The sequence below is a fragment of the Aquarana catesbeiana genome, linkage group LG13, assembly GCF_042186555.1.
Source record: "Aquarana catesbeiana isolate 2022-GZ linkage group LG13, ASM4218655v1, whole genome shotgun sequence".
In the NCBI taxonomy this organism is placed as follows: Eukaryota; Metazoa; Chordata; class Amphibia; order Anura; family Ranidae; genus Aquarana; species Aquarana catesbeiana.
Window position 1 is genome coordinate 5,754,485 of NC_133336.1, and position 27,222 is coordinate 5,781,706.

Here is a 27,222-nt window from a genome sequence, read left to right on the forward strand (position 1 = left end):
GAGTACCTTAATATGTGAGTACCTGTGTATGTGAGTACCTGTGTATGTGAGTATCTGTGTATGTGAGTATTCTGTGTATGTGAGTACCTGTGAGTACCTGTGTATGTGAGTATCTGTGTATGTGAGTATCTGTGTATGTGAGTACCTGTGTATGTGAGTACCTGTGTATGTGAGTACCTGTGAGTACCTGTGTATGTGAGTATCTGTGTATGTGAGTACCTGTGTATGTGAGTACCTGTGTATGTGAGTACCTGTGTATGTGAGTATCTGTGTATGTGAGTATCTGTGTATGTGAGTACCTGTGTATGTGAGTACCTGTGTATGTGAGTACCTGTGAGTACCTGTGTATGTGAGTACCTGTGTATGTGAGTATCTGTGTATGTGAGTACCTGTGTATGTGAGTACCTGTGTATGTGAGTACCTGTGTATGTGAGTATCTGTGTTATGTGAGTACCTGTGTATGTGAGTACCTGTGTATGTGAGTACCTGTGTATGTGAGTATCTGTGTATGTGAGTATCTGTGTATGTGAGTATCTGTGTATGTGAGTACCTGTGTATGTGAGTACCTGTGTATGTGAGTACCTGTGAGTACTGTGTATGTACCTGGTATGTGAGTACCTGTGTATGTGAGTATCTGTGTATGTGAGTACCTGTGTATGTGAGTATCTGTGTATGTGAGACTGTATGAGTATCTGTGTATGTGAGTATCTGTGTATGTGAGTACCTGTGTATGTGAGTACCTGTGTATGTGAGTACCTGTGTATGTGAGTACTGTGTATTGAGTACCTGTGTATGTGAGTACCTGTGTATGTGAGTACCTGTGTATGTGAGTATCTGTGTATGTGAGTACCTGTGTATGTGAGTATCTGTGTATGTGAGTACCTGTGTATGTGAGTATCTGTGTATGTGAGTACCTGTGTATGTGAGTACCTGTGTATGTGAGTACCTGTGTATGTGAGTATCTGTGTATGTGAGTACCTGTGTATGTGAGTATCTGTGTATGTGAGTACCTGTGTAAGTGAGTACCTGTGTATGTGAGTACCTGTGTATGTGAGTACCTGTGTATGTGAGTATCTGTGTATGTGAGTACCTGTGTATGTGAGTATCTGTGTATGTGAGTACCTGTGTATGTGAGTACCTGTGTATGTGAGTACCTGTGTATGTGAGTACCTGTGTATGTGAGTATCTGTGTATGTGAGTACCTGTGTATGTGGTATCTGTGTAGTGAGTACCTGTGTATGTGAGTACCTGTGTATGTGAGTACCTGTGTATGTGAGTACCTGTGTATGTGAGTACCTTAATATGTGAGTACCTGTGAATACCTGTGAGTACCTTTGTATGTAAGTACCTGTGATTAGCTTTGTATGTGAGTACCTGTGAGTACCTGTGTATGTGAGTACCTTAATATGTGAGTTAGGGCTGAAACAACTAATCGATTAATCGACAACTAATCGATTATGAAAATAATCGATTACTTTTTTCATAATCGATTAATCGGCAGTAACATAATGGGGTTAAAAATAATAAAATTAGCCCTTTATAGTACAAAAAGAGCAAATAATTGCTACTGTAACTATTACTTTCACAGTTCTACAGTAAAAAAAAATGAACCCTTTACAGTAGCAATTATTTGCTTTTTTTTGTACTATAAAGGGCTCATTTTAGGTTTTTTTAACCCCATTATATTACTAAACGTCTTGGACCTGGTTCACATCTATGTGTTTTTTGGTGTGTTTTGCAGAAACACACTACAGCTCATTTAACAAGGTTTTCTATGGGACACGTTCACATCTATGCTTTTTTTCAGCCGCTGCGTATTTAGAAAGGGTCAAGGACTTTTTTTTTTTTAACGCAAAATGTTGCTTTTTTGGTTCAATATACTTCAATGGAGAAGCTGCAGAAAAGCATGTAATGCGTTTTTGCAGCAATTTGTATTTTTTAATCTGCCCGATAACAAATTGGCCAAAAAACTATTTCTCCTCTAATAGTGTATATAGAGTATATCTCTTCTCTCTGTTATTCTCAGGGTGGATTCAATATTTTGCTCCCTAACCATATAGTTGGTTGTTTATATTTATCACTGCATATAGATATTTAAAAATAAATAGCTTTTTTTAAAAAAACTTTACATATTAACTAAATTATACACCACACTCTTTGTTAAGGTTATTAACCGATTAATCGATTAATCGAAACAATAATCGACCAACTAATCGATTATGAAAATAATCGTTAGTTGCAGCCCTAATGTGAGTACCTGTGAATACCAGTGTATTTGTGACATTGTGAGTACCTGTGTATGTGAGGAGAACAAGATGGGTGAACTAGAGATACTGTTGTACGAGGAGGATTTGGATTTTGTGGGAATTTCAGAGACCTGGTTCAACAGCTCACATGATTGGCTGGCAATCATTCAAGGGCATACCCTATACCGCAAGGATAGAGAGGGTAAAAAAGGGGGAGGGGTATGCCTATATATCAAGAATTATGTACAAGCGAATGTGAGAGATGACATCACTGAGGGGGAGCTAGGGAGGAGGTGGGATCCTTATGGGTAGAGCTCCAAAGTGAGGAAACCGCACAGGGTGTGTCCGGGCCCAGGTGTGCCTGGGTGCACACCCTAATCAACCAGGGTGTCATGGCTTTTTTTCTTGCGGAGCTGCCAAAAATCTATTCCAGCGTCTCAATGGAAACTCAGACACTGGACAGGAGCAGCCGGGGGAGGGGGAGGAGAAGAAGTGCCTGGCGGACACGGAGGGCACCCCAACCCTGGTCGACTTTACCGAGAACTCAGGTTATGCTGAGGAAGGAGCCGCTGAAGAAGAGGGATTCTGGCAGTGAACTCGGTCCAGCCCGGCCCTCTCCCCCTAGAGAGCCGGACCGGCAACCTATCACATCACTCCGCACAGTGTTGAGGTGTCAGTGAAGAATTATGGGACATCGGCACTGGATCAGAGATAGAAACTCCATGATCGTCCAATGAGCATGTTATGTACAGACGTTAGGAACAGAACTTGCAAGAGACCAACAGCAAAGTCAACCACAGCAGAGAAACAACAACCTGAGGATCAGGAGGAGGGGGGAATTCTGAGCGTTCTTTGTGATTATTGTGTGTTGTGTGATATGAGGGCCGGCGCCAGAATAAGACACAGTGCCCTTCACAGGTACCCCCCCTCCTGTCATACCGCACAGGTACCCCCCTCCTGTCACACCGCACAGGTACCCCCCTCCTGTCACACCGCACAGGTACCCCCCTCCTGTCACACCGCACAGGTACCCCCCTCCTGTCACACCGCACAGGTACCCCCCTCCTGTCACACCGCACAGGTACCCCCCCTCCTGTCACACCGCACAGGTACCCCCCCTCCTGTCACACCGCACAGGTACCCCCCTCCTGTCACACTACACAGGTACCCCCCTCCTGTCACACCGCACAGGTACCCCCCTCCTGTCACACTACACAGGTACCCCCCTCCTGTCACACCGCACATCTACCCCCCCTCCTGTCACACCGCACAGGTACCCCCCCTCCTGTCACACCGCACAGGTACCCCCCTCCTGTCACACCGCACAGGTACCCCCCTCCTGTCACACCGCACAGGTACCCCCCTCCTGTCACACCGCACATCTACCCCCCCTCCTGTCACACCGCACAGGTACCCCCCCTCCTGTCACACCGCACAGGTACCCCCCTCCTGTCACACCGCACATCTACCCCCCCTCCTGTCACACCGCACAGGTACCCCCCTCCTGTCACACCGCACATCTACCCCCCCTCCTGTCACACCGCACAGGTACCCCCCCTCCTGTCACACCGCACAGGTACCCCCCTCCTGTCACACCGCACAGGTACCCCCCCTCCTGTCACACCGCACAGGTACCCCCCCTCCTGTCACACCGCACATCTACCCCCCCTCCTGTCACACCACACATCTACCCCCCCTCCTGTCACACCGCACAGGTACCCCCCCTCCTGTCACACCGCACAGGTACCCCCCCTCCTGTCACACCGCACAGGTACCCCCCCCTCCTGTCACACCGCACAGGTACCCCCCTCCTGTCACACCGCACAGGTACCCCCCTCCTGTCACACTACACAGGTACCCCCCTCCTGTCACACCGCACAGGTACCCCCCTCCTGTCACACTACACAGGTACCCCCCTCCTGTCACACCGCACAGGTACCCCCCTCCTGTCACACCGCACAGGTACCCCCCCTCCTGTCACACCGCACAGGTACCCCCCTCCTGTCACACTACACAGGTACCCCCCTCCTGTCACACCGCACAGGTACCCCCCTCCTGTCACACCGCACAGGTACCCCCCTCCTGACACACCGCACAGGTACCCCCCCTCCTGTCACACCGCACAGGTACCCCCCCTCCTGTCACACCGCACAGGTACCCCCCTCCTGTCACACCGCACAGGTACCCCCCTCCTGTCACACCGCACAGGTACCCCCCTCCTGACACACCGCACAGGTACCCCCCCTCCTGTCACACCGCACAGGTACCCCCCTCCTGACACACCGCACAGGTACCCCCCCTCCTGTCACACCGCACAGGTACCCCCCTCCTGTCACACTACACAGGTACCCCCCTCCTGACACACCGCACAGGTACCCCCCTCCTGTCACACCGCACAGGTACCCCCCTCCTGACACACCGCACAGGTACCCCCCCTCCTGTCACACCGCACAGGTACCCCCCTCCTGTCACACCGCACAGGTACCCCCCCTCCTGTCACACCGCACAGGTACCCCCCCTCCTGTCACACCGCACAGGTACCCCCCCTCCTGTCACACCGCACAGGTACCCCCCTCCTGTCACACCGCACAGGTACCCCCCCTCCTGTCACACCGCACATCTACCCCCCCTCCTGTCACACCGCACAGGTACCCCCCCTCCTGTCACACCGCACAGGTACCCCCCCTCCTGTCACACCGCACATCTACCCCCCCTCCTGTCACACCGCACAGGTACCCCCCCTCCTGTCACACCACACAGGTACCCCCCTCCTGTCACACCGAACAGGTACCCCCCTCCTGTCACACCGCACAGGTACCCCCCTCCTGTCACACCGCACAGGTACCCCCCTCCTGTCACACCGCACAGGTACCCCCCTCCTGTCACACCGCACATCTACCCCCCCTCCTGTCACACCGCACAGGTACCCCCCCTCCTGTCACACCGCACAGGTACCCCCCTCCTGTCACACCGCACAGGTACCCCCCTCCTGTCACACCGCACAGGTACCCCCCTCCTGTCACACCGCACATCTACCCCCCCTCCTGTCACACCGCACAGGTACCCCCCCTCCTGTCACACCGCACAGGTACCCCCCTCCTGTCACACCGCACATCTACCCCCCCTCCTGTCACACCGCACAGGTACCCCCCTCCTGTCACACCGCACAGGTACCCCCCTCCTGTCACACCGCACAGGTACCCCCCCTCCTGTCACACCGCACAGGTACCCCCCCTCCTGTCACACCGCACAGGTACCCCCCCTCCTGTCACACCGCACATCTACCCCCCCTCCTGTCACACCGCACAGGTACCTCCCCTCCTGTCACACCGCACGGGTACCCCCCTCCTGTCACACCGCACATCTACCCCCCCTCCTGTCACACCGCACAGGTACCCCCCCCTCCTGTCACACCGCACAGGTACCCCCCTCCTGTCACACCGCACAGGTACCCCCCCTCCTGTCACACCGCACAGGTACCCCCCTCCTGTCACACCGCACATCTACCCCCCCTCCTGTCACACCACACAGGTACCCCCCCTCCTGTCACACCGCACAGGTACCCCCCTCCTGTCACACCGCACATCTACCCCCCCTCCTGTCACACCGCACAGGTACCCCCCCTCCTGTCACACCGCACAGGTACCCCCCTCCTGTCACACCGCACAGGTACCCCCCCTCCTGTCACACCGCACAAGTACCCCCCCTCCTGTCACACCGCACATCTACCCCCCCTCCTGTCACACCACACATCTACCCCCCCTCCTGTCACACCGCACAGGTACCCCCCCTCCTGTCACACCGCACAGGTACCCCCCCTCCTGTCACACCGCACAGGTACCCCCCCCTCCTGTCACACCGCACAGGTACCCCCCTCCTGTCACACCGCACAGGTACCCCCCTCCTGTCACACCACAGAGGTACCCCCCTCCTTTCACACCGCACAGGTACCCCCCCTCCTGTCACACCGCACAGGTACCCCCCCTCCTGTCACACCGCACAGGTACCCCCCCTCCTGTCACACCGCACAGGTACCCCCCCTCCTGTCACACCGCACAGGTACCCCCCTCCTGTCACACCGCACAGGTACCCCCCTCCTGTCACACCGCACAGCTACCCCCCTCCTGTCACATCGCACAGGTACCCCCCCTCCTGTCACACCGCACAGGTACCCCCCTCCTGTCACACCACAGAGGTACCCCCCTCCTTTCACACCGCACAGGTACCCCCCCCTCCTGTCACACCGCACAGGTACCCCCCTCCTGTCACACCGCACAGGTACCCCCCTCCTGTCACACTGCACAGGTACCCCCCCTCCTGTCACACCGCACAGGTACCCCCCCTCCTGTCACACCGCACAGGTACCCCCCCTCCTGTCACACCGCACATCTACCCCCCCTCCTGTCACACCGCACAGGTACCCCCCTCCTGTCACACCGCACAGCTACCCCCCTCCTGTCACACCGCACAGGTACCCCCCTCCTGTCACATCGCACAGGTACCCCCCCTCCTGTCACATCGCACAGGTACCCCCCCTCCTGTCACACCGCACAGGTACCCCCCCTCCTGTCACACCGCACAGGTACCCCCCTCCTGTCACACCGCACAGGTACCCCCCCTCCTGTCACACCGCACAGGTACCCCCCTCCTGTCACACCGCACATCTACCCCCCCTCCTGTCACACCGCACAGGTACCCCCCTCCTGTCACACCGCACAGCTACCCCCCCTCCTGTCACACCGCACATCTACCCCCCCTCCTGTCACACCGCACAGGTACCCCCCCTCCTGTCACACCGCACAGGTACCCCCCTCCTGTCACACCGCACAGGTACCCCCCTCCTGTCACACCGCACAGGTACCCCCCTCCTGTCACACCGCACAGGTACCCCCCTCCTGTCACACCGCACAGGTACCCCCCTCCTGTCACACCGCACATCTACCCCCCCTCCTGTCACACCGCACAGGTACCCCCCCTCCTGTCACACCGCACAGGTACCCCCCTCCTGTCACACCGCACATCTACCCCCCCTCCTGTCACACCGCACAGGTACCCCCCTCCTGTCACACCGCACAGGTACCCCCCTCCTGTCACACCGCACATCTACCCCCCCTCCTGTCACACCGCACAGGTACCCCCCCTCCTGTCACACCGCACAGGTACCCCCCTCCTGTCACACCGCACATCTACCCCCCCTCCTGTCACACCGTACAGGTACCCCCCTCCTGTCACACCGCACATCTACCCCCCCTCCTGTCACACCGCACAGGTACCCCCCTCCTGTCACACCGCACAGGTACCCCCCTCCTGTCACACCGCACAGGTACCCCCCCTCCTGTCACACCGCACAGGTACCCCCCCTCCTGTCACACCGCACATCTACCCCCCCTCCTGTCACACCGCACAGGTACCTCCCCTCCTGTCACACCGCACAGGTACCCCCCTCCTGTCACACCGCACATCTACCCCCCCTCCTGTCACACCGCACAGGTACCCCCCCTCCTGTCACACCGCACAGGTACCCCCCTCCTGTCACACCGCACAGGTACCCCCCCTCCTGTCACACCGCACAGGTACCCCCCTCCTGTCACACCGCACATCTACCCCCCCTCCTGTCACACCACACAGGTACCCCCCCTCCTGTCACACCGCACAGGTACCCCCCTCCTGTCACACCGCACATCTACCCCCCCTCCTGTCACACCGCACAGGTACCCCCCCTCCTGTCACACCGCACAGGTACCCCCCTCCTGTCACACCGCACAGGTACCCCCCCTCCTGTCACACCGCACAAGTACCCCCCCTCCTGTCACACCGCACATCTACCCCCCCTCCTGTCACACCACACATCTACCCCCCCTCCTGTCACACCGCACAGGTACCCCCCCTCCTGTCACACCGCACAGGTACCCCCCCTCCTGTCACACCGCACAGGTACCCCCCCCTCCTGTCACACCGCACAGGTACCCCCCTCCTGTCACACCGCACAGGTACCCCCCTCCTGTCACACCACAGAGGTACCCCCCTCCTTTCACACCGCACAGGTACCCCCCCTCCTGTCACACCGCACAGGTACCCCCCCTCCTGTCACACCGCACAGGTACCCCCCCTCCTGTCACACCGCACAGGTACCCCCCCTCCTGTCACACCGCACAGGTACCCCCCTCCTGTCACACCGCACAGGTACCCCCCTCCTGTCACACCGCACAGCTACCCCCCTCCTGTCACATCGCACAGGTACCCCCCCTCCTGTCACACCGCACAGGTACCCCCCTCCTGTCACACCACAGAGGTACCCCCCTCCTTTCACACCGCACAGGTACCCCCCCCTCCTGTCACACCGCACAGGTACCCCCCTCCTGTCACACTGCACAGGTACCCCCCCTCCTGTCACACCGCACAGGTACCCCCCCTCCTGTCACACCGCACAGGTACCCCCCCTCCTGTCACACCGCACATCTACCCCCCCTCCTGTCACACCGCACAGGTACCCCCCTCCTGTCACACCGCACAGCTACCCCCCTCCTGTCACACCGCACAGGTACCCCCCTCCTGTCACATCGCACAGGTACCCCCCCTCCTGTCACATCGCACAGGTACCCCCCCTCCTGTCACACCGCACAGGTACCCCCCCTCCTGTCACACCGCACAGGTACCCCCCTCCTGTCACACCGCACAGGTACCCCCCCTCCTGTCACACCGCACAGGTACCCCCCTCCTGTCACACCGCACATCTACCCCCCCTCCTGTCACACCGCACAGGTACCCCCCTCCTGTCACACCGCACAGCTACCCCCCCTCCTGTCACACCGCACAGGTACCCCCCCTCCTGTCACACCGCACAGGTACCCCCCCTCCTGTCACACCGCACAGGTACCCCCCTCCTGTCACACCGCACAGGTACCCCCCCTCCTGTCACACCGCACAGGTACCCCCCCTCCTGTCACACCGCACAGGTACCCCCCTCCTGTCACACCGCACAGGTACCCCCCTCCTGTCACACCGCACAGCTACCCCCCTCCTGTCACATCGCACAGGTACCCCCCCTCCTGTCACACCGCACAGGTACCCCCCTCCTGTCACACCACAGAGGTACCCCCCTCCTTTCACACCGCACAGGTACCCCCCCTCCTGTCACACCGCACAGGTACCCCCCTCCTGTCACACCGCACAGGTACCCCCCTCCTGTCACACTGCACAGGTACCCCCCCTCCTGTCACACCGCACAGGTACCCCCCCTCCTGTCACACCGCACAGGTACCCCCCCTCCTGTCACACCGCACATCTACCCCCCCTCCTGTCACACCGCACAGGTACCCCCCTCCTGTCACACCGCACAGCTACCCCCCTCCTGTCACACCGCACAGGTACCCCCCTCCTGTCACATCGCACAGGTACCCCCCCTCCTGTCACATCGCACAGGTACCCCCCCTCCTGTCACACCGCACAGGTACCCCCCCTCCTGTCACACCGCACAGGTACCCCCCTCCTGTCACACCGCACAGGTACCCCCCCTCCTGTCACACCGCACAGGTACCCCCCTCCTGTCACACCGCACATCTACCCCCCCTCCTGTCACACCGCACAGGTACCCCCCTCCTGTCACACCGCACAGCTACCCCCCCTCCTGTCACACCGCACAGGTACCCCCCTCCTGTCACACCGCACAGCTACCCCCCCTCCTGTCACACCGCACAGGTACCCCCCCTCCTGTCACACCGCACAGGTACCCCCCCTCCTGTCACACCGCACAGGTACCCCCCTCCTGTCACACCGCACAGGTACCCCCCCTCCTGTCACACCGCACAGGTACCCCCCTCCTGTCACATTGCACAGCTACCCCCCTCCTGTCACATCGCACAGCTACCCCCCTCCTGTCACACCGCACAGGTACCCCCCTCCTGTCACATCGCACAGCTACCCCCCTCCTGTCACACCGCACAGGTACCCCCCTCCTGTCACATCGCACAGCTACCCCCCTCCTGTCACATCGCACAGCTACCCCCCTCCTGTCACACCGCACAGGTACCCCCCCTCCTGTCACACCGCACAGGTACCCCCCTCCTGTCACATTGCACAGCTACCCCCCTCCTGTCACATCGCACAGCTACCCCCCTCCTGTCACACCGCACAGGTACCCCCCTCCTGTCACATCGCACAGCTACCCCCCTCCTGTCACATCGCACAGCTACCCCCCTCCTGTCACACCGCACAGGTACCCCCCTCCTGTCACACCGCACAGGTACCCCCCTCCTGTCACACCGCACAGGTACCCCCCTCCTGTCACACCGCACATCTACCCCCCCTCCTGTCACACCGCACAGGTACCCCCCTCCTGTCACACCGCACAGGTACCCCCCCTCCTGTCACACCGCACAGGTACCCCCCCTCCTGTCACACCGCACAGGTACCCCCCTCCTGTCACACCGCACAGGTACCCCCCCTCCTGTCACACCACACAGGTACCCCCCCTCCTGTCACACCGCACATCTACCCCCCCTCCTGTCACACCGCACAGATACCCCCCTCCTGTCACACCGCACAGGTACCCCCCCTCCTTTCACACCGCACAGGTACCCCCCTCCTGTCACACCGCACATCTACCCCCCCTCCTGTCACACCGCACAGGTACCCCCCTCCTGTCACACCGCACAGGTACCCCCCCTCCTGTCACACCGCACAGGTACCCCCCTCCTGTCACACCGCACAGGTACCCCCCTCCTGTCACACCGCACAGGTACCCCCCCTCCTGTCACACCGCACAGGTACCCCCCTCCTGTCACACCGCACAGGTACCCCCCCTCCTTTCACACCGCACAGGTACCCCCCTCCTGTCACACCGCACATCTACCCCCCCTCCTGTCACACCGCACAGGTACCCCCCTCCTGTCACACCGCACAGGTACCCCCCCTCCTGTCACACCGCACAGGTACCCCCCTCCTGTCACACCGCACAGGTACCCCCCTCCTGTCACACCGCACAGGTACCCCCCCTCCTGTCACACCGCACAGGTACCCCCCTCCTGTCACACCGCACATCTACCCCCCTCCTGTCACACCGCACAGGTACCCCCCTCCTGTCACACCGCACAGGTACCCCCCCTCCTGTCACACCGCACATCTACCCCCCCTCCTGTCACACCGCACAGGTACCCCCCTCCTGTCACACCGCACAGGTACCCCCCTCCTGTCACACCGCACATCTACCCCCCTCCTGTCACACCGCACAGGTACCCCCCTCCTGTCACACTGCACAGGTACCCCCCCTCCTGTCACACCGCACAGCTACCCCCCCTCCTGTCACACCGCACAGGTACCCCCCCTCCTGTCACACCGCACAGGTACCCCCCCCTCCTGTCACACCGCACAGGTACCCCCCCTCCTGTCACACCGCACAGGTACCCCCCCTCCTGTCACACCGCACAGGTACCCCCCCTCCTGTCACACCGCACAGCTACCCCCCCTCCTGTCACACCGCACAGGTACCCCCCCTCCTGTCACACCGCACAGCTACCCCCCCTCCTGTCACACCGCACAGCTACCCCCCCTCCTGTCACACCGCACAGGTACCCCCCTCCTGTCACACCGCACAGCTACCCCCCCTCCTGTCACACCGCACAGGTACCCCCCTCCTGTCACGCCGCACAGGTACCCCCCCTCCTGTCACACCGCACAGGTACCCCCCCTCCTGTCACACCGCACAGGTACCCCTCCTCCTGTCACACCGCACAGGTACCCCCCTCCTGTCACACCGCACAGCTACCCCCCCTCCTGTCACACCGCACAGGTACCCCCCCTCCTGTCACACCGCACAGGTACCCCCCCTCCTGTCACACCGCACAGGTACCCCCCCTCCTGTCACACCGCACAGGTACCCCCCCTCCTGTCACACCGCACAGGTATCCCCCCTCCTGTCACATCGCACAGGTACCCCCCTCCTGTCACACCGCACAGGTACCCCCCTCCTGTCACATCGCACAGCTACCCCCCTCCTGTCACACCGCACAGGTACCCCCCTCCTGTCACACCGCACAGGTACCCCCCCTCCTGTCACACTGCACAGGTACCCCCCTCCTGTCACACTACACAGGTACCCCCCTCCTGTCACACCGAACAGGTACCCCCCTCCTGTCACACCGCACAGCTACCCCCCTCCTGTCAAAATTCTAGGTCTCCCTCTCCAATTACAATGCCAAGGTGCCATCTGTGTCATAGCGAAGAGTCACCCCAATTCCTGTGCCTCATCCTTGGTGTAAGCTGTGTGTTCAGCTCATACAGCACAGAACCAGCACACTGAGCCACTGCACACTGGGATAGAGATCACCCCGCTAATCCTTCTGGGCACCCAAAGAGGGAAGAGCAAATGTTTTACACAGGACAGGGCACAGTGTACATAAAGTCTGTTCTGTGTGGCTTTCAGAAAAGTGGACCTTCATTTGCTGAGATGTACTGTAAAAAAAAAATAAATATATATATATATATATATAAAAGCAGAAATGCATATCTTTATCTTTACAATTTTTGTGAGACGACTTTGTGATCAGTGATGTGCACCTGCTGTTTATTTGTGGTCCAGCAAAAGGCCTGACATTCTGTTTGAGCTGCCCTTCACCATTGACATGCAGGAGTATGTAGGGGCTCGTTCGTTCACATGTGCATTAGAGAGGTGGTGAGGAGGCGTTGTATCACCTCCACACTGTGTGTTTTAACCCTTTTAAACTCCACACTTTACGCAGTTTTGGAGAGCTTGCAGAGCGCTGCCATTCATTTGAATTTGGCATTGTCAGTGGGTTTTACACCTGCTAAAAGCAACAGGGGTTTAACTGTAATTTTTATGTAGTGCCAATCCATAAATCTGATAAATGCTCCCATGCATGGTTCAGGACACACTCTAGACCTCATCTTCAAACAGAATATGGACATCAACATATTCGACAACACACCACTTCCATGGACAGACCACCATGCTATCAAGTTTAAAGTCACCACCAACACCACCCTCCAAAAACAGAAACATATAACAACAACAACACATTGGAACAGACCTCAGAAGAAACTACACTCTGAACTCTTCAAAACCACATTGTCAAACAAAATAACATTGTTAAACTTAAACCTCTCAACGGAACAAACACTCAACTTTCTAAACAAGGCACTACTACAAACAGCAGACTTAGTGGTGCCAAAACGCAGAACACTCATCCGAAAAAAAAATTCAAGATGGTTTAATGGCACCCTCACACTACTGAAACAAGAACGTAGAAGAGCTGAAAGAGCATGGAGAAGAAATCCTACTAAGGAAAACCATACAAAATACAAAGTACTCACTGTGAAATATCACAAAGCAATCTTCAAAGCCAAAAAAGAACATTTTTTGAACACCATCTCAACTGCTTTAAACCGACCGCGGGAACTTTTTAAAATAGTCGCCCAGTCAATGAATCCTACCTGCTTAGAGCCCCCAGCAAATGACACTCAAGAATTCTGCAATGAGTTATCAAATTCTTCATCGACAAAATCGACAATATTCGGAAAGCAATTCAACAGAAAAAAACAACTCGCCCAAAGCAAGAAGAGGATATCGACATGAACATCACAAAACCACCAGAGTTCTCTTTAAAACCAATCTCCACTGACACGACTAGAAACATTATGAGAAGCCTTCGAGACAGCACGTCACCAAATGACATCATTCCCACAAAACTCCTGAAAGAGTGTTCCGACATTTTGGCCCCTACTATAACACACCTCATAAATCAGTCATTCAAAGAGGGAATTTTGCCAACCACCCTCAAGCAAGGGGTCGTCAAACCCCTACTAAAGAAACCCAATCTCGACCCTAAGGACCCCAACTACCGCAGACCGATAACAAGCCTCAACACCATCTCAAAGATTATGGAGAAAGCAGTAGTACAACAGCACCACCTGGACACGCACCAACTCCTGGATCCTCTGCAGTCAGGCTTTCGCCCAGGGCATGGCACAGAAACAGCACTTCTCAAAATATGGGACGATGCCCTGGAAGCAGCAGATTACGGAGAATCATGTCTCCTGGTACTGTTAGACCTCAGTGCAGCATTTGATACAGTGGACCACAATACTCTACTCATCCGCCTCACAGAAGTAGCTGGAGTCACAGATTCTGGTCTAAAATGGTTTGCATCCTTCTTAGAGAATCTCTCCCAGATAGTGAAACTGGGAGCATTCAATTCTGAAACCCGCACAATCTCCTGTGGAGTCCTGCAGGGTTCACCCTTGTCACCAGTCCTATTCAACATCTACATCCGCCCTCTCCTCAAAATCATCAGAAAATCAGACCTCTGCTTCCACTCATACGCTGATGACACCCAACTGTACCTTAGCATCACTGGACAAAAAGACCACCATCAGCAATTAGAGAAATGCCTCACTCTGATAGATGACCATTAGCATCCTCAAACTCAACGGTTCAAAAACAGAACTTCTTCTCCTACACGCTAACCAAAATACCAAAAACAAGACTCCGTGGACACCTCCCTCCATTTTAGGACAAACCATCTCTCTGAGCACCAAAGCCAAAAGCCTCGGAGTTATCTTTGACTCAGAAATGACAATGGATGCACAAATAGGATCGGTAGTTAGCAGATCTCACCATCTCCTCCGCCTGTTACGTAGACTTGTCCCCTTCATCCCAGAAGAGGACAAAGCAGTAGTAGTTGGAACAATCATCAATTCCCGACTCGATTACGCTAACTCACTCTACATAGGATTACCACAATATCAGCTTGCGTGCCTACAGGTCATCCAAAACGCGGCGGCAAGACTGTTAACAGGAAAAAAAACCTGGGAGTCAATTTCCCCATCCCTAAGGAACCTACATTGGCTAACCGTAAAGAACCGGATCACATTCAAGACCCTCTGCCTCACCCACAAATACATACAAGAAACCGCGCCTCAGTACCTTCGAGAGTAAATAAAACACTACACACCCAATCGCAATCTTCGATCATCTAACCAAAACCTCCTTCTCATTCCCAAATACCGCTACAAAGCAAAGGGAGAACGAAGATCTGCAGTCCAAGGACCTTGGCTATGGAACGCACTTCCGACCCACATCCGCATGGAAGAAGATCACCTGGCTTTCAGGAAAAAACTCAAGACCTTCCTCTTCTAGAAGCTGACAACACCAAACGCATTTAGCGCCTTGAGGAGATTCAGTTCGCATTAGCAGCGCTTTATACATTTTTCATTCATTCATAATTTGTTAATTGAAAGATTAAAGAGCTTGACTTGTGGTTTGTTAGCTATTTTTTTTTTGTTAAGGTCATCGGAAACACAGGTTTCAAATGTTTTGACAGGGGCACAGTTTCAGTGCTTACCATAGGCGCCATTTTCACTAGATACACCTCTGGCTGTAGGCCCCCTAAAAAGAGGGAGGAGGGGGAGACGGACCTCCTATCACAGTTTGGATTGGGGGCAAGGATAGGAAGTGTCATTATAATGGGGGATTTTACTTATCCATAGACTGGGCAGAGGGAACCACAAATTCGTCTAAGGCTCGCCATTTCCTAAATGTCTTGTAGGACAATTTCATGGGTCAGATGGTAGATGCACCAACAAGAAACAAAGCGTTACTAGATCTACTGATTACCAACAATACAGACCTGATCACGGATGTGGAAATATGGGGCAATTTAGGAAACAGCGATCACGGGTCAATTCGTTTCAGTATAAATCACACAAATAGGAAACATGAGGGGAATACAAAGACCAGGGGCGGCCCGTAAGTTAAGTGCACACAGGCATCGCCTCCCCTTTCCATCATCGCTGCCCCCCCCCATTCATGCGTCCGGCTCCTTTCAAGATGCCAGGTGCATGAATTACAGTGGCGGGGGTGTTTTTTTGAAGCACCTGATTAGAGCCAGAAGCTCTAATAGGGTGGGCTCGTGATGCAGAGCATTGCGCTCAGAGTCCACCCAGGTGTGTTAGAAAAGCAAATGAATATTCGCTTTTCTAACACTGAATCGCCTCTCTGCCAATCAGGAAGCTCGAGTCTGATACCCTTTTCCCGATTGGCTCAAAGGACAGGCGATCCTATTGGACATCGAAGAGGAGGAGGAGGGAGATGCACGGCGGAAGCCGCCGTAATGCACAGGGGGAGGAAGAAAGAAAGCTTTCGCTCACTGGACACGCGGCCCGCCCGCTTCCTAGATGGGATAAGTGCGGGGCTTTGATGTCCCGACCGTCCTCCAGCAGGGGAGGGGTGGTTCTTTGCCACCCCCCAAAATAAAAAAACAATAGCCGCCACTGACAAAGACACTGAATTTCAAAAGAGCCAACTTCCATAAACTACGCTCCTTGCTAGAAGATATTAAATGGGATAAAATCCTAGGATCAAAGAACACAAAGGAAAAATGGGTGTGCTTTAAGAGCATATTAAATAAGGGCATTTTAGCCAGTGCATCCCATTGGGAAATAAATTTAAAAGAGCGAACGAAAGTCCTGGGAGGCTTAACTCCAACGTAAAAATGCATATAAAAGCAAAGGAGAAGGCCTTAAAGAAAAAAAACAAGGCTGAGGGATCATCATCAGCATTCCAACTTTACAAAGTATGCAATAAGAAATGTAAGGGTGCAATCAGGGCAGCTAAGATAGAACACAAAAGGCACATAGTGGAGGAGAGTAAAAAAAAGTCCCAAGAAATTCTTTAAGTACATAAATAGTAAGAGAGGGAGGACAGACCATATTGGCCCCATAAAAAAATGTTGAAGGGAATCTGGTTACAAAGGATGGGGAGATGGTGAAGGTATTGAATGTATTCTTCTCCTCAGTCTTCACAAGGGAATCGGGGGCTTCAGTAACCAAAACTGCAGTGTTTGTCCTCATGACACCTCACAGGAAGCACCCTTATGGGTAACAGAGGACGGAATTAGGAAAAGATTTGAAAAACTTGACATGCACCTGAGGGTCCTTAAGGAACTCAGTTAAGTAATTGCCATTGTTCATAATTTTTAGGAACAGTCTACTGACTGGAATGGTACCAGCTGATTGGACAAATGCCAATGTAGCACCAATATTTAAAAAAGGGCCAAAATACATCCCTGGGAATTACAGACCAGTTAGCCTAACATCAATAGTATGTAAACTCTTGGAGGGGATGATAAGGGACTATATACAAGATTTTAGTAATGAAAACGGTATCATTAGCAGTAATCAGCATGGATTCATGAAAAAATCGTTCTTGCCAAACCAATCTATTAACCTTCTATGAGAAGGTGAGTTACCATCTAGATAAAGGAAGGCCCGTAGACGCGGTGTGTCTGGATTTTGCCAAAGCATTTGACACAGTTCCCAATAAACGTTTACGGTAATAAGGTCAGTTGGCATCGACCATAGAGTGAGTACATGGATTGAAAACTGGTTACAAAGGAGTTCAGAGGGTGGTGATAAATGGGGAGTACTCGGAATGGTCAGGGGTGGGTAGTGGGGTCCCCCAGGGTTCTGTCTGGAGGATGGGATAAACAGTTCAATCTCTGTATTTGCAGACGATACTAAGCTAAGCAGGGCAATAACTTCTCCGCAGGATGTGGAAACCTTGAAAGAATATCTGAACAAATTAATGGGGTGGCAACTACATGGCAAATGAGGTTCAATGTAGAAAAATGTAAAATAATGCATTTGGGTGGCAAAAATCTGAATGCAATCTATAGACTGGGGGGAGAACCTCTGGGGGAATCTAGGATGGAAAAGGACCTGGGGGTCCTAGTAGATGATAGGCTCAGCAATGACATGCAATTCCAAGCTGCTGCTAACAGAGCAAACAGAATATTGGCATTAAAAAGGGGATCAACTCCAGAGATAAAACGATAATTCTCCCGCTCTACAAGACTCTGTTCCTGCTGCACCTGGAGTATGCTGTCCAGTTCTGGGCACCAGTCCTCAGGAAGGATGTGTTGGAACTGGAGAGAGTCCAGAGAAGGGCAACAAAGCTAATTAAGGGACTGGAGAAGAAACACTTGAGAGGGGATTTGATTTCAATGTACAAATACCGTACTGGAGTACCCCAAAATAGGAATAAAACTTTTCCACGCAAGGGGACATTAAAAGACACATGGCCATTCACTAAAATAAGAAGAAAAGCGGTTTAACCTTAAAATGCATAGAGGCTTCTTTATGGTAAGAGCGGTAATTCTCTTCCACAAGCAGTGGTTTCAACAAGAAGCATAGATCATTTCAAAAACTATTAGATAAGCACCTAAACGACCACAACATACAGGGATATACAATGTAATACTGACACATAATCACACACATAGGTTGGACTTGATGGACTTGTGTCTTTTTTCAACCTCACCAACTATGTAAGGATAGTCGGGTTCTAGGCAGGGGTTCAGCCAGGCAAGGATAGTTGGTTTCCAGGCAGAGGTCTGCCTGGAAACGGACTATCCTTGTCTTCTGCCTGCCTCAACTTCTGCCTGGAAACCGACTATCCTTGCCTACCACTTGCCTGGACCTCTGCCTGAAAACCAACTATCCTTTCCTGCCACCTGTCTCGACCTTTGTCTTGAAACTGACTATCCTTCCCATAATTGATGTCATTAGGAGGAATAGTGCTTCATTGTTCACATTAGTACAGTTGTTCTCAACTCCCGCCCTCAGGTCCCACTAACAGGCCAAATTTTAAGTATTACCTTGGGGGAGATTCAGACTATAATACTGCAATCACTTAGCAGCACATGATATCACCTGTGATGTATTTCTGTTATCTTGCAAACCTGGCCTGTTAGTGGGTCCTGAGGACAGGAGGTGAGAATCACTGTGTTAGTAGGAGGAATAGTGCCCTAAGAGCCTGTTAAAGACAAGCAAAGGGCCGCAGTTTGGAGACCACTGATCTAGAGAACTGTTGGGGCCACTAAATAATAAAGGGCCACATGAGGCCCAACAATCACCAGTTCATCTTTGAAGGTTTTCCTTTCATAGCAGTTTCCTTGTATTGATGGTTCTGATATATAAATATGTTTTTATACTAATGTGGTGGAATGCTATCCCCTCTCGGCAGGAGGTCCTCCATGTGTCGGGAGTAGAGATGCAACTGACCGCGGCCTATTCTTTCCTGACGATACTACAAGAGGAGTCTGTTCCGGTCCACTCATACAGCCTGTCCTTCCTGCAGATTATCCTGCAGAACCTGGAACACAGAGACACGGGTGAGGGGCGCACTGCCATTGAATGTGACCTCCATATTCCCTTATCAATAATCATTTGATGTACTTTACTAGGCGCATGTCTGCCCCGTCTGAGGTTATACAATGTAACTTTATTAAATATGTAACAAACTTCTCACACTTTAGTTTCACCAGCTGGTAATGATTGACCTATCTAGTTGTATATTATACATCACACTTAGAGCCCATTCACACAGGGACGACTTGTCAGGCGACCTAGTCGCCTGACAAGTCGCCTCCCGTTCTGTGCTATGGAACCGTTCTAAGGGGAGCAACGCAAGTCGCTCCGACTTAGAAAAAGGTTCTTGTACGACTTCGGGGGCGACTTGGGGCGACTTGCATAGACTTCTATACAGAAGTCGTTTTGCAAGTCGCCCGGGCAGTCGTGTGCAGGTCGCCTCGCTGAGGCGACCTGCAAGTCGTGTTGCCCCTGTGTGAATGGGGTCTAATTCCTCTCCTGTCCATCTACATGAGGTGGGATGTGGGTCAACCATACAACCATACAGTTCCAGCTTGAACAACTATGTGTATACCATACCTGTGGGATCCTCTAGAACAGGGATCTTCAAACTATGGCCCTCCACTTGTTCAAAACTACAATTCCCATCATGCCTAGTTATGTGTGTGAATGTCAGAGTTTTACAATGCCTCATGGGACGTGTAGTTCCGCAACAGCTGGAGGGATGTAGTTTGGAGGTCCCTGCTCTAGAACAGTGGTTCTAAGCCCTGTCCTCAAGTACCCCCAACAGGCCATGTTTTTGGAATTTCTCTTAGATAAGATAGCTGTCCAAAATACCAAGCCATTGACTGATTTAAAGCACCTGTGCAAGATAAAGGAAAACCTGCAAACATGGCCTGTTGGGGGTACTTTAGGACAAAGTTAAGAATCATTGCTCTAGAAGATGGAAATCACTGAAGTAGAAACCAGTACTACTATTCTGCTACTACAGGGATCTCCTTTAGGTTCTGGGTTCCACGCTGAGCAGCTGCCCTGCTGTATTAATACACAGGAGATTGGCTGCTCAGTATGGGCACCATTCAGAGCATGTTTTGCAATGCATTCTCTGATTGGACGACAAGGAAAGCGTGATGTCACTACCCCACCTCATCCAATCAGGCAACCCTTTGCATTCATTGAATAATTATAAAGAATTTTGATGTTTACAGTTGAGCCCTGGCATCTCCAGTGTGTTGATATTGTCAAAACTGCCTGTTTGTTGCTCACATAATGCCACCATTGCCCGTTTGTTGCACAGAATATTCTCACATCTGTTTACTTCTTGATACACAGTCAAGAGAAAATGAGTTTAAGAAAAGGGCAATGGTGACACTACATGGGGCAACAAATAGGCAATGATGGCCATGCATGGGCGATCACAGCACTACATTGGTAAGAACTGGATAATGGTGGAAATACACAGGCAACAAATGGGCAACTGTGACATTACATGGGCAGCAAATATACAGTCAATAGAAAATCAGTTCAACAAAAGGGCAATGGTGGCAATACACAGGCAACAAATAGGCGATGATAGCCATGCACAGGCAATCACTGCACTACAATGGTAAGAATTGGGTAATGGTGGCAATACACTGGCAACAAATGGGCAACTGTGACATAACATGGGCAGCAAATACACAGTCAAGAGAAAATCTGTTTAACAAGAGGGCAATAGTGGCAAAACACAGGCAACAAATAGGCAATGATGGCAAGACACAACACTACATTGGTAAGAATTGGATAATGGTGGGATTACACAAGCAACAAATGGGCAACTGTGACAATACAGGGACAATCACAACAATACATTGGAAAGAATTGGGTTATGGTGTCAATACAGTGGCAACAAATGTGCAACTGTGACATCACATGGGCAGCAAATACACAGTCAAGGGAAAATCTGTTTAACAAGAGGGCAATGGTGGCAATACACGGGCAGCAAAAAGGTAGCAATGGCAATAAACAGGCAATTACAACAATACTTTTGGCAACAATTAAGTAATGGCGGCAATTGGGAACTGTGACATTACATGGGCAGCAAATACACAGTCAAGAGTAATTATTTCAACAAAAGGGCAACGGTGGCAATACGTTGGCAACAAATAGGCAACAATGGACGTGCATGGGCAATCACAGCACTACATTGGTAAGAATTAGATAATGGCGGGAATTCACAGGCAGCAAATGGGCAACTGTGATAATATAAATTTACAATTAAACATTTTTTCAACTAAAGGACAATGGGGGCAATACGTTGGCAACAAATAGGCAACAATGGCAATACACGGGCAATTACTATTTTACATTGGTAAGAATTGGATAATGGTGGGAATACACAGGCAAGGCAACAAATGGGCAACTAAAAAAATCACTGGGTCTACAGTAAGGTACACGCAGCCACAGAACCGCACTGTGGAGGGAAATGGAAATCTCCTGAGCTGCACCTGATGTGCGTGTCAAACGCAGGTAACCTAAACCATCTAGGAGCATAATGTACGCCTGTCCTCTGACAGGTGCTCTTTACTGACGTGTCAGATATCGGAATGTACAGCCTGTATACAACAATTCTCTCTAATTGGATGTTTCTGTGGCAGGTGTGAGCAACGCGTGGCTGGACACACTCCTCGCTGTTATAGACGTCTTGCCAAAGGAGACCATCAGACACGAGGTAATAAAACCCATCTCCACCCCGGACACACAGGGACAAATGTCACTAATAGAGCCCGCCTCATTTCCTGGCTGGAGGATGCCAAGCATCCTCCAGCCCTTTCCTCCCCAGCCTGACTGTCCCTGGCCCCGCCCCTTTCATTTCTTTTATTCATGGTGGCTCGGCATCACATGTGGGTGTTACCTGGGGCGGTCTGCATGCAAGTTTAGCCAATCTAGAAACGCCCCACTCCTTCAGACTGACACCTACCTAAAGGCATTTTGATATTTGCATAACTCCTCCCAGGAGGAGTGGTGAGGCAGGCTGCTGTGGTGTCCTGGGGGGCGGGGCATTCATGCCACTTTAAGGTTCTCAGCTGCTTGAACTGACCGAGCTGTCACTGATAGCTCCAAATCTCTGTTTGCAATTGAGAGCCAAGGAGGACGTGTTTTGGATCATGTGACCACTGCAACAGCCAATCACGTGATCGGGAAGCCACCTGTACCTCCCATGAGGTTTTTATGACTCACCTGCTCCATCCAGAACAAAATATAAAGTTTGGCTACAGTTTGACTTTTAATTGGGATCATCGTAAGGGGTGGAGTGGGCGGACCAAAGGCTCCCGAGAACCAAAGAAGCAGCTTCCTGGCTTATAATTGGTCAGAACAGCTTTGTTTGCTTGATGTCATACATGTGGGTTAGCACTGACTTGTTCAAATCAAACTAGAGTTCCCCTTTAATGCAATATTTTAATATATATTATCAGAGTGGGGCTCCCAGCTTTCCCCCCAAGTAAATTATGTGTGTAAAGTTGGCAGAAGGGCCCCAATTTCAGTGCGGTGGTGTCCCTTCTCCATGGTAACTGGCAGATCCAGAGGTCTGCATGGCTGATAGAACACTGACTCCATGCAGGCGCGGTATTTCTTGTGCTGACAGCGAGACTACTGCCAAGTGCCCGGCGGGACAAATTGTCCTCAAATAGCCTCTGCTAAACGGGGGTTGGGGGGTGGGGGGGGGGCTGAAATACAACCTTCTGTGTAAAGAGGTCCTGCTGGTGTCACTTTTCTAATGTGGATGAAAAAGGCAGCCCCCCACTGCTAAATAAAGGGCCCCTTATAGCAGAGGTTCTCCACCTTAGAGAGATAGGGGCCCCCGGAAAGTCTTCCCAAACCTTCTGGACCCCAACAGAAAAAAAAGTTCATACCCATAAAAGTATGGAAGTGCAAAATATGTCATTAAAATATATTAAAGCGGAGACTGGCCCCCATATCATTGTTGTCAGTGGGGTAGTGGCCCCCCAGGAGAGAATGGCCCCAAATTATTGGTGTCAGTGGGATAATGCCCCCCCAAGAGAAAAGGGCCCCAAATCATTGGTATCAGTGGGATAGTGGCCATAAGGGACAAATGGCCCCCAAAATAATTTGTGCCAGTGGGATAGTGGTCATAAGGGCAAATGGGCCCAAAATCATTGATGTCAGTGGGATAGTGGCCATAGGGGGCAAATGGGCCCCAAAATCATTGGTGTCAGTGGGATAGTGGCCATAAGGGGCAAATGGGCCCCAAATCAATGATGTCAGTGGGATAATGCTCCCCAAGAGAAAAAAGGCCCCAAATCATTGGTGTTAGTGGGATAGTGTCCGCAAGGGGCAAATGGGCCCCAAAATCATTGGGTCAGTGAGATAGTAGCCCCCAAATCATTAGTGTCAGTGGGATAGTGACCCCCAGGAGATAATCGTTTCCAAAATCTTTGGCATCAGTGGGATAGTGGCCATAAGGGGCAAATTTGCCCCACAATCATTGGTGTCAGTGGCCCCTAAGAATAGCTCCCCAGATCATTAGTGTGGTGTCAGTGGGATATTGGCCCCTAAGAGAGAATAGCTCTCATGGTGTCAGTGGGATAGTGGCCAAAAGTGGAAAATGGGCCCCAAAATTATTGGTGTCAGTGGGACAGTAGCCATAATGGGCAAATGGGCCCTAAAATCATTGGTGCCAGTGGGATAGTGGCCATAAGGGGCAAATGGGCCCCAAATCGTTGATGTCAGTGGGATAATGCCCCCAAAGAGAAAAAGGCCCCAAATCATTGGTGTCAGTGGGATAGTGGCCATAAGAGGCAAATGGGCCCTTAGAACCATTGGTGTCAGTGGGATAGTGGCCATAAGAGGCAAATGGTCCAATAACCATTGGATAGTGGCCATAAGGAGCAAATGGGCCCCAAAATCATTGGTGTCAGTGGGATAGTGGCCCCCAAAAAAGAAGAACCCCCCAAATCATTAGTGTCAGTGGGATAGTGACCCCCAGGAGATAATCGTTTCCAAAATCTTTGGTGTCAGTGGGATAGTGACCATAAGGGACACATTTGCCCCACAATCATTGGTGTCAGTGGGGTAGTGGCCACTAAGAGAGAATAACTCCCCAGATCACTGGTGTCGGTAGAACAGTGCCCCCAAGAGAAAATAGCTCCTGAAATCCTTGATGTCAGTAGGATAGTGGCCCCTAAGATAAAATAGCTCCCCAGATCGTTGGTGTCAGTGGAATAGTGATTTCCAGGGGAGAATAGCTTGATATCAGTGGGATAATGGTCCCACTTTCTGTCTACATGCCTATTGGGCTGCACATCATTGTTCTGTTCCATCTTCCCAATAGTTGGTGGATCTCACCTGTGAAATGTGTGTCAGCTCAGCCGCTTTTAGTCTCCACCAGGGGACGCATGTGACAGGGTGACAACCAATCTGCACAACCGGTAGACAGTTGTCACACCATAACAGGAAATGGCTAAACGATGCCCTTCATGGCAGGATCACCAGATATTCATATAATGAAAGCTGAGCATTTTAAAAGATTGGTAATGACAATGATTGGGTTTTCCAGTTTTGTACATGTTTCTTTCTTTTATTTATTGTGCTCAGGAGTAAAAGGATACATTGTTGTAAGTCAGGTAAATCTGACACAGTCTATGCTACAATGTATCCAAATCCAACACCTGCGTTTGTTTTGGATGGAGTGGGGAAGGATTGAGGTTTTCGTGTTGCTGATAGTTCCATACATCGTTTTTTTCTGGCATAATAAGAATTTTTTGTTACAAATATTGTTGAATTAATTATGTTTTCTTTTTTCATGATGGATGCATTATTTTTTTATTTTTTTTTTAGCTTGCCAATAAGTCTTTTTTTCTTCTCTGCCATGCTCATGGGTTTCTATAGCTATCTGTGTTTTGGTGACAACTCCTTAAAGCGGAAGTAAATGTTTTATTGTTGTCCTACAGGTAGGCTGTTATGAAGTCTTATCTGTAGGTACTGTAAATATCTCCTAAACTTGCTGTTTCTTCTGTAAGCTTGCTATGGAGGCACTTGTGTGGGTTCGCTCCCGAGCTGTGCTCTGCGTGTCCATTGACACACAGAGCGTGGGTTGGCCCCCACCCTCTACTTCCTCCTCACTGGCTGTGATTGACAGCAGTGGGGGGCCAATGGCTCCTGTTGCTGTCTCTGAGCCTATGAGGTGGGAGAGAGCCAATAGAGCTGCTGCTCTCAGGCACATCATTGGATGAAGATCGGGCACAGGTAATTATAAAGTGGAGCTGGATTGACTGCACTCAGAAGGTTTTGTACCTTAATAAAGAGAATGTCTGAAGGTGAAAAACCTTCAGCTTTTAGAAACTCTTTACTTTTGCACTTCTGTGACCCAGAATCAGCGGATCAGCTGACATCACACAGCTACTTCAGTCTCTGGATGTTCTGGATGTATCCTGAGAACACCTTTGGGATGAATTAGAGCAGAGACTGTGAGCCAGGCCTTCTCATCCAACATCAGTGCCTGACCTTACAAATGCACTTCTGGAAGAATGGTCAAACATTCCCATAGACACACTCCTAAATCTTGTGGACAGCCTTCCCAGAAGAGTTGCAGCTGTTATAGCTGCAAAGGGTGGGCCAACTCAATACTGAACCCTACAGACTAATGCCCCGTACACACGGTCGGATTTTCCAACGGAAAATGTGTGATAGGACCTTGTTGTTGGAAATTCCGACCGTGTGTAGGCTCCATCACACATTTTCCATCAGATTTTCCGACACACAAAGTTTGAGAGCAGGATATAAAATTTTCCAACAACAAAATCCGTTGTCGGAAATTCCGATTGTGTGTACACAAATCCGACGGACAAAGTGCCACGCATGCTCAGAATAAATAAAGAGATGAAAGCTATTGGCTACTGCCCCGTTTATAGTCCCGACGTGTTTTACGTCACCGCCTTCAGAATGATCGGATTTTCCGACAACTTTGTGTGACCGTGTGTATGCAAGACAAGTTTGAGCCAACATCCGTCGGAAAAAATACTATTAAGTATTACCAATACTTTTGGTAATATAGTGTAGGTGAATATGTATAGTACAGTGTGTTTTTTTTTGTTCACTTCCCGCACTTCTCCTTTAATAGTTTGAATTTTTTTAGGCAGTGGCTTCTCCCCCTCTACCCTAATCAGGGTTTGGTATTGTGCCTTTATTTTGCATTATTCTCAGACGTATTATTGAATGAGGCCCCAGCCTCTGGTCACATGGGCCGTGTATTTTCCTCCCTCACTTTCTTTGGGAGAAGCTGAGAAAGAATGTCCAGTGGGCAGAGTTGAGAACACCTGGCCTGGCTATTCGCCCACATGGGAGTATCGGTCTTACTTTTGGGGTTATCTAGTGTTTCTGAATGTTCATACTTTATATAAGTCATACTAACCAGACTTCACTCTCTTATTTTTCAGATTTTAAACCCGCTTGTATCCAAAGCACAGCTATCTCAGACGTTACAGTCCCGCCTCACCAGCTGTAAGATTCTCGGGAAAATAGCCAACAAGTTTGAATCCCACGTGTAAGTACCGCGGCGACATTCCTGGAACGTATGAACGCTAAACTGTACTGCGGAGCTCCATTCTTAAAGCTGAACTCCGGCCACAAACATTTCCTTTTAATGACATTCCTCGGTAGCCACAAAGGATGTAAATCCACTGTGTGTGCACCAAACAGACACGCTGATTTACCTAACAAAGGACTGGTTTACACTCGCTTCAAAACCTGGCATTGGACAGGCTTTTTTAAAGTACTCTGAAAGCCAATCAAAGCTCCTGTCACTAAATAAAAT

At 51.6% G+C, this 27,222-nt stretch overlaps 1 protein-coding gene across 1 annotated transcript in view; it reads left to right on the plus strand.

Annotated features, from left to right (window-relative positions):
• Nucleotides 1–27,222, plus strand: part of PPP4R4 (protein phosphatase 4 regulatory subunit 4) — a gene marked incomplete in the record, with an annotated part of 152,861 nt that overhangs the window by 81,106 nt on the left and 44,533 nt on the right. Inside the window, 3 exon segments of the mRNA XM_073610080.1 lie at nt 19,285–19,432; nt 22,046–22,119; nt 26,846–26,952. Of these exon segments, the coding sequence (XP_073466181.1) occupies nt 19,285–19,432; nt 22,046–22,119; nt 26,846–26,952 (329 nt within the window).